The sequence below is a fragment of the Gigantopelta aegis genome, chromosome 13 (assembly GCF_016097555.1).
Source record: "Gigantopelta aegis isolate Gae_Host chromosome 13, Gae_host_genome, whole genome shotgun sequence".
Taxonomy (NCBI): domain Eukaryota; kingdom Metazoa; phylum Mollusca; class Gastropoda; order Neomphalida; family Peltospiridae; genus Gigantopelta; species Gigantopelta aegis.
The window spans coordinates 33,851,467-33,868,984 of NC_054711.1; the positions used below are offsets into that span (position 1 = coordinate 33,851,467).

General features: G+C 37.6%; 1 protein-coding gene across 1 annotated transcript in view; it reads left to right on the forward strand.

Annotated features, from left to right (window-relative positions):
* Positions 1-17,518, forward strand: part of LOC121387878 (chitin synthase chs-2-like) — a 73,222-nt gene that overhangs the window by 20,182 nt on the left and 35,522 nt on the right. The window contains exons 4-12 of the mRNA XM_041519112.1: positions 3,312-3,450; positions 3,482-4,295; positions 5,513-5,606; positions 7,538-7,710; positions 9,908-9,984; positions 10,763-10,871; positions 11,268-11,421; positions 12,030-12,240; positions 13,334-13,534. Coding sequence (XP_041375046.1) covers positions 3,312-3,450; positions 3,482-4,295; positions 5,513-5,606; positions 7,538-7,710; positions 9,908-9,984; positions 10,763-10,871; positions 11,268-11,421; positions 12,030-12,240; positions 13,334-13,534 — 1,972 coding nt within the window. The remainder of the gene's footprint in view (positions 1-3,311; positions 3,451-3,481; positions 4,296-5,512; positions 5,607-7,537; positions 7,711-9,907; positions 9,985-10,762; positions 10,872-11,267; positions 11,422-12,029; positions 12,241-13,333; positions 13,535-17,518) is intronic.

Consider the following 17,518-nt stretch of genomic DNA (forward strand, 5'->3'; position numbering starts at 1 on the left):
CTCTTCTTTGATAAGACATACAAAATATGGAAAAACAGACTCGTAGTGATGAGGCTATATATACGTCAACCGTATAATGTATTTTTGGATTTTATATAAACTATCGCCGTGTATATTATTTCATGACGAAAATAACTGCGAATACGCTGAAATAAAATAATAAACAGTCGGAACATGAACTCACCATTTATTATTATTATTATTATTATTATTATTAGGCGCGTGTGCAAATTATTTTGACTGGTTCGCAAAGTGGTATTTCGGTTTTAATGTATAGCGTAAAAAAAACAGTGTACTGTTGCATGTTTTGTCGTCCAAAGGTTGGCTAATTATTACTTAACCCAGTTGAATCCAGTTCCACGTGCAGGGACAAGTACAGCCTGCCGTTTGTGCGTGTGTGCACGCACGTTAATCTTGCATTTTTATAGCCAAAACTCCTCCAGATAAAACACCGCCCCTCCACCCCAAAAAGGTAGTAGTAGTCTAATAATAATAATAATAATAATAATAATAATACTAGTAGTAGTAGTACTAGAAATAGGAATAATAATTGTGTATTATTATTATTATTATTATTATTATTATTAAGGATTGTCTGTTGTTTCTTTTACGTTCATCGGGGTATGAACAAACAAAATCATCCGCAAACTGTGTGAATCGGCGAAGCCGTTCTCACATAAGTTTGCGGATGATTTTGTTTGTTCATACCCAGATGAACGTAAAGGAAATAACAGACAATACTTATAATTAAATTTGAATGATACATGCTAATAATAACACTAAAACGTCATACTTTATTTTGAATTATTTTTTATCCATAAACAATAACGCTCATTAAGACAACGTGCCCATATAAAATGACGTCATCACACATGACGTTCCCTGACGACGTAATTTTTACGTTCATCGAAAAATGAACAAACTCTCGTTGCTACGTCTGGATGACGTTACGTTGTAATGAATGTAACAGAAATTTAATTATTTACATGTTTTTTTTATGTTAGTAAAATCACGTCGCGGTGGAGTGGGGTGGGGTGGGTGGGGTCGGTTGTTACAGAAACATTACATAAATTTATAGGGGGACCCGGGAGTGGTATCAGATTTACTAGTAGCCGATAAAAAAAAATGTATTTTGACTTTTATTGCCCCTTGCAATTTTGAGCATATGAAATGTGACTAAATACAGCATAATCACTTTTTAGTCATATTTATTTGCGGTAAAATTAACTTTTTTACAAAATTTACGTAAGCAGCCTCAAAATTGCAATCAGTGAAAAATTATTATGTTCAAGCCCTGTTGTTAGTTTGTGTACTGTCCGTAGTTAGTTTCTCTTTCAGTTAATCTACCTCGGCCGCTGGTAATTTGTAATTGTTATTTTTAGTTATTTATTTATTCACCATCATCATCATCATTATGATGATTATGATTATGATTATTATTTATTTATTTATTTATTTATTTATTATTTAAAAAATTGTGTTAGTACTGTAGGGACAATATGACGCTATTCATATATCTATGGAAAACGTACACAAAAGGGTCCGCTACATTCATATACTCCCCCACCACCTCCCCTGTTCAGAAAATGCACTGTTCGTACAGTACTTAGTATGTATTCCTCCTGTTCCAGATGGTTCGGTAATATGGATCAATCAAATACATGTACTTATTTACCGCCTATATACATTTTTGCTGTGAATATAGCCAGCGCTCGTTAGTGGAGGCTGTAGACACGGCCTTCGTATATATAGTCACATCGTATATAAACACGGTCTAGTTCAGAGTATTTTTTTTTTAAATGTAACAGTTCCTATCCCAAGTCAGCTGTTATGGCATATTTTGCATAATAATGAATTTGACAAGGTGGAAAATGACTGTGTTTGTGATCCAGATGTTTAGAGGTTTTTGCGTACGACTAACGATAAAATTACCTATAGATGCAAAGGCCTAACTAGTCGGGATTGTCGACGTTTACATAATACGTCACACCTCTGCTCTCCAAATAGCCGTTATTTTTCTCAGAATTATGGACCGTACCCATAATTCATTTTTTTTTTTTTAATAAAATATCAATAATAAGTGTGATATGGTGGTTATGTAGATGGTTCAATAAAGTACTTTTAGGTACACATCAAATGTATATATTGTCATATAATACCTTGTTGGGTCAATAATTAGGTCAGCCATCTGTGAGAGAGCGCGTTTAAACACTTGTAAGATAAACGGTATCTAACAGCCGCTTATGTAGCGTTCTCTCTATATAGTGTGACTTGACATTGTTAAAAAATATAAAGGGAAGTTAAATAAAGGAGGGAGGATATGTGAAGACAGAAAATGTGTACTAGTGTTGGGAATCGATTGTAATTTAATCATCGATCATCGGATATAATCGGCTGGCACCAACTGATCAACATTCGTTACACAATCGTGTAGAGTTATAGGAACAGGTGGAGGATTAGAATCACAAGGACTATACACCTAGAGCCTACACATGGTTAATGTTTCCTTTAATAATTTTTATTTTGTCATTACAGGTATGTACACATGAAAACGAACACCATCCCAACACATTTACATCAATTCCATTATCTCAAGTAGTGGAACATTTACAGTTAACGTTTTACCACACAATCTGTAGTAGATTTTTATAATCGGTCATCATATCGGTAGAGCCAAACCGATGAATTTACAATTAAAATGTTAAAATTTCAGTAGACATGTGATCAGCCATGTTTAAAAATCTACTAGCCCTACTTCTGTATGTACCGTAAATTTGTACTAAAAATACAAAAAAAAAAAAAAAAAAAAATGTCCTAAGAACTTTATAATCACTATTAATAATAATTAACATGTAATGAATAATATGCTTATACATTACATATGTCTGCTGCTAATACCAGCAGCAGCAGCAGCATCACTACCACTACCACTACTACTACTACTACAACTATTACTATTACTACTACTACTACTACTACTACTACTACCACTAATATTACTACTACTACTACTACTACTACTATTACTACTACTACTACTACTATTACTACTACTACTACTACGTGTTCTACTACTACTATTACTACTACTACTAATATTACAGCAACTAATACTACTACCACTACCACTACTTGTACCATTACCACCACTACTGATACTACTAACTCTACTTCTAATACAACAGCTACTACTACTACTACTACTACTACTACTACTACTACTACTACTACTACTACTACTATTAGTACTATCACTACTTTTCACAAAGTGAAATCTATGACTATTATCCGTTCTAATTTCTATTTTTCAGGCTTTCATTGTGGAAACCATTCACTCCATTGGCCTCTGTCTGCTCGTCTTCTTTGTGATCCCGGCTCTCGACCCTCTCATAGGATGTCTGCTGACAACCAGTGTGGCCGTCATTCCAAGCATTTTAAAACTATTCAAACACATCCACGGACACAACCTACCTGCAGAACTCACGGCCTGCGTCTGCCAGTATGCAGAGAAACACTCACCCAGCTGTAAGAGTTCTCAAAATTGCTTTGAACATATTATGTGCAGCCGCACAAATCGGGGTTCTCGTGTTATGGACGTGGCGCATCCAGGCCAAAGTGGACTCTTGGTCCTTGACAGTAATACTTCCGGTTAGCCTTGTTTTCATATCCATCTCATGGTGGCAAAATTTTGTGAGAAATGACACGGTCCTCGGTAACCTCAGTAAAAGAATTCGGAATCAGCAAGTGAGGATAGAACTATTAACCTCATTGTGGAAAATAATCGTGACCTTCGTTGTGCCTTCAGTGCTGTTTGCGACAGGTGGTGAGGACTGCGCCAAGACGTTTTACTTCATGAGCGCCAATGCCACAGACTGTTCGGTGTTTGGTAACCTTGTCTTGACCGACTTCCGTCCACCTACAGGATCGTCCTGCCATGCCGACTTCCCCCTTATCATTGCCGCCGTCAACATCCTGTGTAGTGCCTTCTGCTACAAGATCGCCCAGGCGTGCTGCAAGGTCCGGGCTCAGATCCCTTGTTTCTCCCTCCCTCTCGTGCTGGTGACCCCCGCCACGTTTGCATTGCTTCTCCTCTCCTACTCGACGAGCAACCAGAACAAGACGTTCCTCCAGTGCGTCTCTCCGTGGGTGACGCCTATCTCAGACATGTCTGCTGCCCTGCGAGCATTCACCACGGACTTCTGGATGCCACTCGGCATCATCTCGTACGTGGCGCTTCTCTATCTCACTGGACACATCTGGACACCGCGCGATGAGAGATTAGCCAGAACATATAAGTAAGTACCTTTTATAGTTGATATATACCGGCCTCGGTGGTGTCGTGGTTAAGCCATGAGACAAAAGGCTGGTAGGCACTGGGTTCGCAGCACGGTACCGGGACCACTCGAAGAGGTTTAATGACTCAATGGGTAGGTGTAAAGCCACTACACCGACTTCTCGCTCACTAACCATTAATAACAGCCACTAACTCACTGTCCTGGACAGACAGCCCAGATACCTGAGGTGTGTGCCAGCGTGAACAGCGTGATTGAACCGTAATTGGATAATAAGCACGAAAATAAGTTGAAATGAAATAAATGAATGAATAAGTAGATATATTGTCCTGGAGATCTGCAGAAACCATAAGTGAAAAGTAATATTTTGAATATTGCTAGAATGTTTTTAGATGAAATAACTTCATATTTCAGTTATCTGCCTAGTATATTATTAAGGTCTCATTAGTGAGGTCAGTATTGCATCGTTGTTGTTATTCAGTTCAATGGTTACCCATGTATCTGATTAAATTTGAAAAACATTTTGTATTTTAAACAATAAATAATGAATATAGAAAGCCACCACGATAAGGTTTGTAAAAACATTGTTATAACTGATGGGTTTTGAGATAACGGGATTCAACTCTCTCTCTCTCTCTCTCTCTCTCTCTCTCTCTCTCTCTCTCTCTCTCTCTCTCTCTCTCTCTCTCTTTCTCTCTCTGTGTGTGCGCGCGTGTGTGTGTGTTACGGTTTTAACGTTTGACTCAATATATATTAATTATATTTCCTATTATCTGGTTAAATATGTGTTAACGTTTGACTCAATATATATTAATTATATGTCCTATTATCTGGTTAAATATGTGTTAAAGGCATATTGTCACAGTCCACTGACCTATTTAATGATCTAACAAAGTATTACCTGAACACATATAATTTGATTTCTCCCTAAATGTACTTTATTCAACCATCTTCATAACCACCATACTCCATTTATTAATAACATTTTGTAAAAATAATTGAATTATGGCAATGGTCCATAATTGAAAAACTAATATTGGCAAGAGGGATGACATGGATTTCACTCCATCATGGTTCAGTTAAGGTGATGCGATAGCTACATTTGGTTTCCAACAATTAATGTAATTTTTATTTATTATCCATTTTTAGAGAAATAAGGTCCTTAAATCTGTGACAGTATGCCTTTTATTAGATTATTCACATTGATTTTCTTATTATAGACTATTTGCTAAGCCGATGTACTGTGGTATTTTGCTGGACCAGTCACTGGTGTTGAACAGGAAACGAATCAAGGAGCGAGAGACACTAAGTGAGGTAAGGCAAAAAATAAGTGGAGAGGTACGGATATATAACTCCGGGGTTTCGTTTCGTCAACCCTGTCTGTGGAATGGTCTGTAACCATATGTCTGACGTCATATAGCCGTAAATAAAATGTGTTGAGTGTGTCGCTAAATACAACATTTCTTTCTTTCGTTTCGTCAAACTGGAGAGGGGCAACTGATAACAAGCTCAAAATTGGCTTGACATTTAAGTTAATAACGTTTATTTCAGACTTGTTTTCATGTGAATAGCGATTATTTATTCTTGAGACTACTCTAAACAAAATAACTAACACCTATCACTAACTACATTTTAATTTTTCCCCTCCCCCGAAGTTTAGTTTAATATTGGCCACGGCTAGAATTTTAAAACATTTGCTGCCCACAACAAAAGGCAAATAGGCACGCAATAACAATCGATTCAAAACAATATCACAGAAGAGTCCAAACAAATAATGAATAATTGCTTCTCGCTCCGTCATAGAGCAACCAATACAATGATGATAATTTGGGGAGAGATGCCAAGCCCTGAGAACCTCTCCTCAATAAATGTTAAAGTTTGACACATTATGCCAGAATTACTATTTCACTAGCCGTGACAACTTTTTTTCACGTAATTTTTCACCTCGCTCTAAAAAAACAGACTGACTCTGGAAAACGCGATAGTTTTCCATTGGTATTTTCCGCTTTGACCAACAATATGTGTCCGTAACAACAATATTATGTGTCCGTAACAACAATGTGTCCGTAACAACAATATGTGTCCCTAATAGTCCATCCATCGGTATTACTGGCCGATCTTCACAATGATCCAGTCAGAAGCAGTTCCAGTGCAATGATCCTTTCCTAGTATGTTTGGCCCTGTCCTTGTGGTTCTGACCTGAAAAGGCAAAGTAAAGACAGCAGTATCGGGACACACACACGTCAATTAAATCATGCAAAGCAAAATTAAAAAGAAATTATTTGCCGAACCGTTCAGCGACATATTTTCTTCTTGTTCAATTTCCAGAAAGATCGACGGACTTTGCCGAAATGAAGAAATGGTTTTTTTTTTAACATTTAAAGAATTAATATACTGGTTTTTCCAAAACAATTACGATTGTCGTTGCTATAGTAATCTGATTTATTCCTAGATGAATACATCCTGTTATTCTAGACACTGCTGTAAACAAAATAACTAACACCTATCACTATTTACATTTTAATTTTCCCCTCCCCCAAGTTCGACTTAATATTGGCCACGGCTAGATTCTTTGAAAATTTGCTGCCGACAACAAAAGGCAAAATGACACGCAAAAACAATTAATTCAAAATATCAAACACATTCAAGACAATACCAGCAAGAATCAAAGGTAACACACACACACACACACACACACACACACACACACACACACACACACACACACACGCACGCACACACACACATATACACATATATGTATGTGTGTGTGTGTGTCTCTGTCTGTCTGTCTGTCTGTCTATCTATCTGTCTATGTATATATATATATATATATATATATATATATATATATACATATATATATATACATGTATATATATGAGACATGAAATCAGGTGACCTGGAGCCGTATGTGTTGAAATTGTTAACACATGTATGTGTTACCAAAATTAAAGGATCTTTTATAAAGTTAAAGTTAAAGTATATTTTATATTTTGGAACTAGGTTATTTGTACTAGGTTAAATTTCGTTTTATTTCCTAATATATTGTTTTATTGTACGTACGAAATTATTTGAAGAAAAAATCCAGTTCGGGCTTCTTAGAAATATTAAGACGACCAGAAACACATTGGATATACAGACACTGATATTCTAAACGAGAAACAATATATAATATGTAAGCTTAATCGTAGAAATATTTTATTAGTCGGATTCAGTGATATCTGAAATGGAATTTGTTTCAGGAGTTTACAGCGCCGTGGGCGAGTGTGGAACATTTCTCTGATGACGCGGAAGATTTTGATCTGATGGACACGTCTACAATCCGGACTGACACGACTCCCATAGTTTACGTCTGCGCGACTATGTGGCACGAGACCGAGAACGAGATGATTCAGATGATGCGATCAGTTCTCAGGTAAAGCTGCTTTCCCAGTTCATAATATGGTTTGTTTGAGCTCCATTAGAACGCATTGCTTCATTAATCATCGGCTATTGGAATGAATGAAATATTGTTTAAAGACACCCCAGCACGAAAAATACATCGGCTATTGGGTGTCAAACATTTGGTAATTTTGACATAGTCTTATAGAGGAAGCCTGGTAAATTTTTCCATTTGCGTCTTTTATAAAGTTTTTAATTTTTTATTGACACCACTAGAGCACATTGCTTTATTAAGCATCGGCTATTGAATGTCAAGCACTTGGCAATATTGACATAGTGTTAGAAAGGAAATCTTCTACATTTACTCGTTAGGATCGTTTATAAAGTTAAAGTTACAATATGTTTTGTTTAAGCACACCACTGATGCATATTGATTTCTTACACACCCGTTGGTGAGAACACCATGCATTATGTTTGATAACACATGGTTGTTTACACATGTACGTGTGTTAATAATTGCAAGACATACGACTGGCTGCTCCTAGGTGAAGACCAGGTCTCCACTGCCATACATCCAATGAAAAACGACACGATGGAAATCGATTGTCTAACAATCGTGGGTCTGTGACGCGTAAGTTAGCTATAAGTGCAACGGCTGAAAATAACTATTAGTCGAACAAGATGTTAACATTTGCTTAGAACCTGGCTTTTGAGGATATTTAAGTTATATAATAATACATTCGTGTCCGTTAGATACCATTTATCTCACGATTCAATGTTTTAAAACGTATCAAACTTAATTTCGCTCGTTAGATACATTTTAAAACAACTCTTTGTGAGATAAATTGTATCTAACGGCCACTCATGTATTACTCTCCATTTATTAATCATCGGTTATTGGATTTCAAACATTTGGTAATTTTGACATAGTCTTAGAGAGGAAACCCACAACATGTTTCCATTAGTAGCAAATGATCTTTTATACACACCATTTTACAGACAGGATAGCACATGCCACGACCTTTGCTATACTAGTTTTGATGCACTGGCTGGGCAGAGAAATAGTCCAATGGGCCCTCTGGTGGGGATCGATCCCAGACTGAGCACGCATCAATCGAGCGTTTTACCACTAGGCTACGTCCCGCCATTTGGGGATGCGGTGCTGTGCAAAGTATCGAATTGTTCTTATTCTTATCAAATAGGTTGGATTTAAAAGAACAAAAAAGAAGAAGAAACCAAGAGCACCACTACTCTACCCCAACATGAACAAGCAGGACGGTACCCAGTTGAGATAGGGTTGGGTTGGGGGCAAGGGGTTTAGTTTATTTGTCAAGAAAAATAGCATATGCCCTTTCCTCTTAAAAAGTGTCTTTTTCTCTAGCTGGGAAATACCCTGTTTTACTGTTTCCTCATTCTTTCGGGTTTCTTCCTATTTGAATGTTGAATTTTAGTAAAACACTTCATTGATGGATGTTGTTGGTATTAGTGTGTACACACTTCAACGGGAGAAAGGTGGATGGGGTAAGGAAGCGAGTATATCAGTCTGATTAAAATTAGCTCTACTGGTCTACCGGTAGATCTAACAGCATTTCGTGGACTCCCATGTCCAGGTGACATTGCATCTATAGCTAACAATTTAAATATCGACCAATTACACTTCGCCTTTTATAGCGTTATTCGAAAGCATACAAATTCTAAAAATATCGGGTCAGACTATTTATGCAATAGGCGAACTTGTTGGTCTATTTCAACATTTAAAAAACAGGGGAAAAGTGCAGTAATAAACTCTGGATTGTATACTAGTACATGTATAAACAGATTTTATGGCTATACCAACACGGGTTTTTTTCGTCTTGAAAAGAATTTTATATAAAATTTTGTATGGAAATTAGTTTCCGGCATACTTCGTAATCCACCCGAATCATTTAGTATACCCTCGGCATAATCCCGAATATTTTCAAATTCTTTTCAAATCACTGGCATGATTTTGCAAGTAAGGGTTTGATTGGTCAAATGAAAGGTCGACTGGACATGAGCTCCAAAGGGTCCACAGGTCATAGTAATTAACCAGTGGAGCTAATTTTAATTAGATTGCGGGTATATGAAGCGAGTACATGTATAGCGCTATCTCCATCACTGGACATTTTTACTGCATGTGCAAAGGATATCAGTCAGAATTTTATGTTCTAGAAACACACACAAAAAATGTATTAATGATAGTTCTCCTTTAGACTTGATGAGGATCAAAGTGCTAGGCGCAAAGCCATCAAGACCTTTGAAACCGACATTGATTACTACGAGTTCGAAGGTAAGTAAGCGCGTAACCAAGCAGTGTCTTGGTCATCTTCAGTTGAATATATTATGAGTGTCAAAATGCACACATTCACAAACATATGTATGCATACCTTCTCTCACAAACACACACACACACACACACACACACACACACACACACACACGCACAAGCAATATCTTCATCTATTCATTCCAACTAATTGTTGTGCTTATATCTAATTAAGGTTCAAGCACACTTTCCTGGGCAAATACCTAAGCTATCTGGCTGGCTGTCCAGGACAGTGAGCTGGTTAGTTAGTTGTTAGTGTTTAGTGAGAGAGAAGTCGGTGTAGTGGTCGTACACCTACCACTGGTGTCCAGTGGCTTAACCACAGCACCACCGAGGCCAGTGGCAATATCTTAAAGGCGCAGAGCCTAGTTTCAACACATCTGTATAAAGTTACAGCAGAATAAAACAAGAGTTTGTGACGTTGAAACGGTGACATCTCCTTAAAATAGACTAGAACTCAACTCCATAATAAGTCTCAGCTCTCAGCCGCATGGGCGTTTTTAACATATGGTAAATGCATTTTGTGATATTAAGAACATCAGGATGTATTTTGGTGTATAATATAAGCAATGAAATCTAAGTAATGTCTGATTTCAGTTATCAAAAACCATCTCTAATAGTGGAAAATAGAACTTTGTTTTTAAAAACTAGGATCTGTCACTTTAAGTAGGATAGAAACATGGTCCATCATTACATCATGTTATCTCCAGGGGTCGGCTACAGATGTATATATTTTTTTCAGCTCACATTTTCTTTGATGACGCGTTTGAACCCCACAATGAAAACGACTTCAGCTTCACGGTGAACAACTTCGTCAAACAGCTCTGCAGGGTCATCAACGTCGCCGCAGAGTAAGTAGCCACTATGTTCAGGAGTTGACCGTGGGTGGGCGTTAGGGAGGGGCGGGCGTACACACGCAGTTACCTTTGTCACAAGACTTCCTTCGATCGAGATAGAAGATGTAAAAGTTTAGATTTGTCAACTTTTTACGTAGGATATTTTATACTCTAAACCCAGTTTGTGTACATGTATTTGCAAATTTCAATTATCAGTTACCTTTTTTTAAATATCAACAACATACTGTAAATAATATTTAGATGATAGCTCACTGAGTTACTTTTCAACAATTGTAAAAACAGATATAAAATCTGGCTAAACAACATTCGTTTGAAACATTTGCAACAAAAATGTATTTAAAATGTGATGGAATAATTGTTTTTTTTTACAAACTTACGCGTTTACCACAGGACGGAGTTGAATATGCAGGTGAACATACCAGACCCCACGAAAACCGTGACCCCCTATGGGGGTAGGTTGGAGTGGATGTTACCGGGTGGTAACATTCTGACCGCACATCTTAAAGACAAAATGAAAATACGTCACCGAAAGCGCTGGAGTCAGGTACAAGTAACGACTCGTCACGACATACGGAACATATTGGGTCGAATTTATCAAGTCGGTTTTTCTTAAACGCAGGTGTATAAGCATTGTAAATGTATGTACTGTAAGATATAAACAAGTTTTGTAAATTCGACCAATGTTTTCTTTATTTCATTAATTTCGTTTGTGTGTGTGTGTATGTGTGTGTACGTGTTGTGTGTGAGTGTATGTGTTGTGTGTGTATGTGTGTGTGTGTTATGTGTGTGTGCTATGTGTGTGTGTGTGTGTGTGTTATGTGTGTGTGTGTGTTATGTATGTGTGTGTGTGTGTTATGTGTGTGTGTATGTGAGTGTGTGTGTGTGTTATGTGTGTGTGTGTGTGTGTGTGTTATGTATGTGTATGTGTGTTATGTGTGTATGTGTGTGTGTGTGTGTGTGTAATTTCAAAACCAATTTAGAATGTTTAGAATTAACTTTGGTCGTATTAAAACAGTTTCTAATAACACGGATAATTATGAGCGCCATTCTACTGTTAATAATAATTCAAATCCATATTTAGATCGTTTCCGCCACACAGACTGGCAGAGAATATGTAAAATAAAATACATGATTTTCTTTTACTGTATTTAGGTCATGTACATTTATTACTTTCTGGCGCACCAACTCATGTCCCTCCCGATAGAAGCCAAACGGAAACGTATCATGGCCGAAAACACATTCCTGCTGGCTCTCGATGGTGATGTGGATTTCCAGGCTGAAGCTCTTCGGATGTTGATTGACAGAATGAGGCGGGACCCAAATGTTGGAGCGGCCTGTGGGCGGATACATCCTATTGGTTCAGGTATACCTACATTGAACATTGAACACTGAACAGTATGAGGCGGGGCCTAAAGGATAGATTGGTATGTGGGCTTGTACAGTCATCCGCCCTTTTAGTTCAAGTAGATCTATGAATGAGGCGGAACAGTACCATTATTGAAGTTTTAATACAGATGCGTGTTGCTGGTTTAATATATCAATATAATATTTAACAATGAAGACGTTTGTGTTCGTACAGAAGTGTATTTTGTTAACGACACCACTAGAGCACATTGCTTAATTCATTATCGGCTACTGGGTGTCAAACATTTGGTACTTCTTACTCGTAGTCGTCAGAGGAAATACGTTACATTTTTCCATTAGTAGCAAGGGATCTTTTATATATGCACTTTTCCGCAGGCAGAAAAGCACATACGACTGACTTTGACAGTTGTGGTACACTGGTTGGAACGAGAAAATACCCAATCAGTTGAATGGATTTCTCGAGGTGGTTTGATCCTGCGACGCAAGCACCTCACGCGAGCGCAATTCCGTGACTAATTATACACAAACGTAGCAGGATGCGACGTGTACGCATCAAGACCGTTGGAGATGTTCGTTTTGGTTGGATTCCACAAGATTTCATTATTACTGCTTTAGATAGGTTTATGTTTTGTATACTAAAATTATTTTTAAAGTTTTTGAAACCCCAAATTAGGCTACCATATAAAAAGACTGGTAAAACCATACAGTCCAATAATTTTAGGTGACACTGTATGGAAATATTATATCCGCCTTGTCTTAGAACGAAGTATATAGCCTTTTGTGCCTGTGTATATAACATGTTTCTTGCCTTAGTAAATCTGTTTGATGTGTGGAATATAATACCAAGACACCATCCTACTAATGGAAACAAGGTAGCGGGTTTCCTCTCTAAGACTGTACATGTACAAATTACCACATTTTGACATCCAGTGGCTGATGATTAATAAATCAATGTGTACAATATATCAAATTAATTCTACTATACATGTGTACAATATATCAAAGTAATTCTACTATACATGTGTACAATATATCAAATTAATTATACTATACATGTGTATAATATTCTTATTGAAAACTGTCTTATCTAGGTCCTATGGTATGGTACCAGAAATTTGAGTATGCCGTCAGTCATTGGTTGCAGAAAGCAACAGAGCATGTGATTGGTTGTGTTCTGTGCAGCCCTGGGTGTTTCAGCCTGTTCCGGGGATCAGCGCTTATGGACGATAATGTGATGAGAAAATACACCACGCCACCTACCGAGTCACGACATTACGTGCAGTATGATCAAGGTATGTATGCTGGTTTCCATGTCACAACATTATTAGTGTAGTATGATCAAGGTGTGTATGCTGGTTTCCATGTCACGGCATTATTAGTGCAGTATGATCAAGGTATGTATGATGTTTTCCATGTCACGACATTATTAGTGTAGTATGATCAAGGTATGTATGCTGGTTTCCATGTCACGACATTATTAGTGCAGTATGATCAAGGTGTGTATGATGTTTTCCATGTCACGACATTATTAGTGTAGTATGATCAAGGTGTGTATGATGTTTTCCATGTAACGACATTATTAGTGTAGTATGATCAAGGTATGTATGCTGGTTTCCATGTCACGACATCACGTGTAGTATGATCAAGGTATGTATGCTGGTTTCCATGTCACGACATTAAGTGTAGTATGATCAAGGTATGTATGATGGTTTCCATGTCACGACATTATTAGTGTAGTATGATCAAGGTATGTATGCTGGGTTCCATGTCACGACATTATTAGTGTAGTATGCTCAAGGTGTGTATGCTGGTTTCCATGTCACGACATTATTAGTGTAGTATGATCAAGGTATGTATGATGGTTTCCATGTCACGACATTATTAGTGTAGTATGCTCAAGGTATGTATGCTGGTTTCCATGTCACGACATTATTAGTGTAGTATGAACAAGGTATGTATGCTGGTTTCCATGTCACGGCATTATTAGTGTAGTATGATCAAGGCATGTATGATGGTTTCCATGTCACGGCATTATTAGTATAGTATGGTTTCCATGTCACGGCATTATTAGTATAGTATGATCAAGGCATGTATGATGGTTTCGATATCACGACATTACGTGTAGTATGATCAAGGTATGTATGCTGGTTTCCATGTCACGACATTATTAGTGTAGTATGATCAAGGTATGTATGATGATTTCCATGTCACAACATTATTAGTGTAGTGTGATCAAGGTGTGTATGCTGGGTTCCATGTCACGACATTATTAGTGTAGTGTGATCAAGGTGTGTATGCTGGGTTCCATGTCACGACATTATTAGTGTAGTGTGATCAAGGTGTGTATGCTGGGTTCCATGTGACGACATTATTAGTGCAGTGTGATCAAGGTGTGTATGCTGGGTTCCATGTGACGACATTATTAGTGCAGTATGATCAAGGTGTGTATGCTGGGTTCCATGTGACGGCATTATTAGTGCAGTATGATCAAGGTGTGTATGCTGGGTTCCATGTGACGGCATTATTAGTGCAGTATGATCAATGTGTGTATGCTGGGTTCCATGTGACGGCATTATTAGTGCAGTATGATCAATGTGTGTATGCTGGGTTCCATGTGACGGCATTATTAGTGCAGTATGATCAAGGTGTGTATGCTGGGTTCCATGTGACGGCATTATTAATGCAGTATGATCAAGGTGTGTATGCTGGGTTCCATGTGACGGCATTATTAGTGCAGTATGATCAAGGTGTGTATGCTGGTTTCCATGTGACGGCATTATTAGTGCAGTATGATCAAGGTGTGTATGCTGGTTTCCATGTGACGGCATTATTAGTGCAGTATGATCAAGGTGTGTATGTTGGTTTCCATGTCACGGACATTATTAGTGTAGTATGATCAAGGTGTGTATGTTGGTTTCCATGTCACGGCATTATTAGTGCTTAAAAGTATGTTATGCAGAGTCAGATCCATCAAAATTCCAAGCCCTTGGCTCCCGGACTATACAGGTGTGCGTGTATCCCGGACGACAGTTACACGGCGTCTGAGGGTAAGCGGCATTCAGGCACGTCGTCTAGCAGTTCTTCCCCCTTTAACACACCAACACAGAGTGAACAAACTCCGATGGGCTGGAGAGCAAGTCACGTGGGGAAACCGTAGATGGGCACGTGTCCTATTCTCTGGCGAATCAAGGTTCAATCTTCACTTCAACGACGGCCGTAGACATACATCCAGTGGCATACAACTGGTATATCAAACACCATGATTAGTGCTGCCTTGTCTATGGGAAAGTGCTTATTATGAAATATCAATTGCTGCTAAAGGAAAATACAGCGGGTTTCCATCAGAATTAAAATTATGTCCGAATTATTAAATATTTGACATTAGCCGATAATCAATAAATCAATGTGTTCCAATGGCGTCGTTAAATAAAACAAAGTATAAGTGAACTGGTTAGCGACTCGATGTGTAGACATGAGTACTAGCTAGCATCGCAGGACGAGAGAGGGACTGCATTGTAGAAAGGCCAGCCACTGGTGCAACTGGCTGTCGTCTCCTTGTGCTGATCCTGGTTACGTCTTCGTCCTAGGGCATCTCCTCTTAGGCTGTGGTCTGTCGCTGTAAACTAAAAAAACAAATACCGTTGCTGTGGATTCAGTTTGAATCAAACGAGTGTAGCTGAACTTTCTTGAAATATATAATCAAACTGGGTGAATGACAAATACCAAGTTTAGTTTACTCGAAGAATATATTCCTCACTTGCATTTTCCTTTTGGTTTATGGTTTGATGCCTGTACTCCTGGTTGCGTAAAATAATCTATTTACATGCAATCTTTTAATTGTGGCCACATAACGCAGGTATACTGAGTTGGGATTCATTTTAGGATGTCATAGGCGTTTGGGTTCCCATATTGTAGGCAGGCAGGCTTTTGTCCAAATTAAAGAAAATGGCCGAATCTGAATAACAACTTTTATTCATCTTAGCATTACTACCAAACAGCTATATAGGGTTTTAAACGAATCACTACATATTGTTACATGGATTGTAACTAATTATGAGGGTAGAATGATGGAAATGCATGGTAAAAAGGTCTCAGGTTAGCACATTTTTCTGGAATATCTGTATTATTTCTGCCCGAATTTTATGTTTAGCTCCAGCACTAGGGGGCAGTTGTTCTCCCCACCACTTATCTCGTACATTTATATAGGCTGTTACTGGCAATGCTAGACAGGTAACAGGTTAATAGGGGTCACTTAGCAATCAAGAATTCGGTGAAATTAAATGTCTACCATAATCTTATTCAATATTCAGTGTAGCTTATGGTTACATCCATAGATGTTTTTCTCAGTGTACATACATGTTAAAAAACAAACCTTTCCAAAAAATACCATCAAATAATATTTTATTTAATACATTTGATTTTTTAAACAGTCATTGTGATAAAGTTTCATAGATGAAACTATAAACCAAGTGTCAATGATATGAAACAGTTTGTGAGAAATGGGGCTAAATGCAAAAAAATTAAAGTTGAGCTAAATATAAAAGATGATGCCGTTACCACAGATACCGGCGCCGCTGTAAAGGTAATACTTATATCTCGTCTTTTTACTTCGTAAAGGCGAGACGAATCATCTAGGCACTACAATGAACTAAGACAGGTGGCTGCATAGCCAGTGTTTCTTCCGATAGGTGTTTAAACATTACTTTATTCTTTGTAGATCCAGAGTAGAGGTGTGGGGACACAATGCTGGGGGTAGACTGACAATGGGCGGGCCTGAACTGAACTCAACTGAACTTTATTTACACTCAGGCCGTAGTCTACGGCATATGAGGATATATATACATACAGCAGTCAATATAATTGTAACAAGACGGTGGGTGTACATAAATGTACATAAATACAATAAATACATATTAATAAATTTAAAAAAATACACAGAATATCAGCCAGAGGATTTGAAAGTATTCATAATTAGATTACAAAATATAGAAAGTTTTCTAAGGACACCAGCTTTCTTAGAGTTGAATAATTTATAAAATGTATATATATTTGGTTTAGACTGACAGAAAGATGGTAAGTAACGCTTTCTTTCATTCTTAAAAAACAAACATGTAAATATATAATGAAATTCATCTCCGATATCGTAATTATTACACAATGGACATATTCTATTTTGTAGTGGTACATTGTTCCATCTGCCCGTTTCAATTGGAAGATTATCGTTTGATAATCTGAAGCGTAATAATGGACACCAATGGTTTCTCTCTATAATTGTG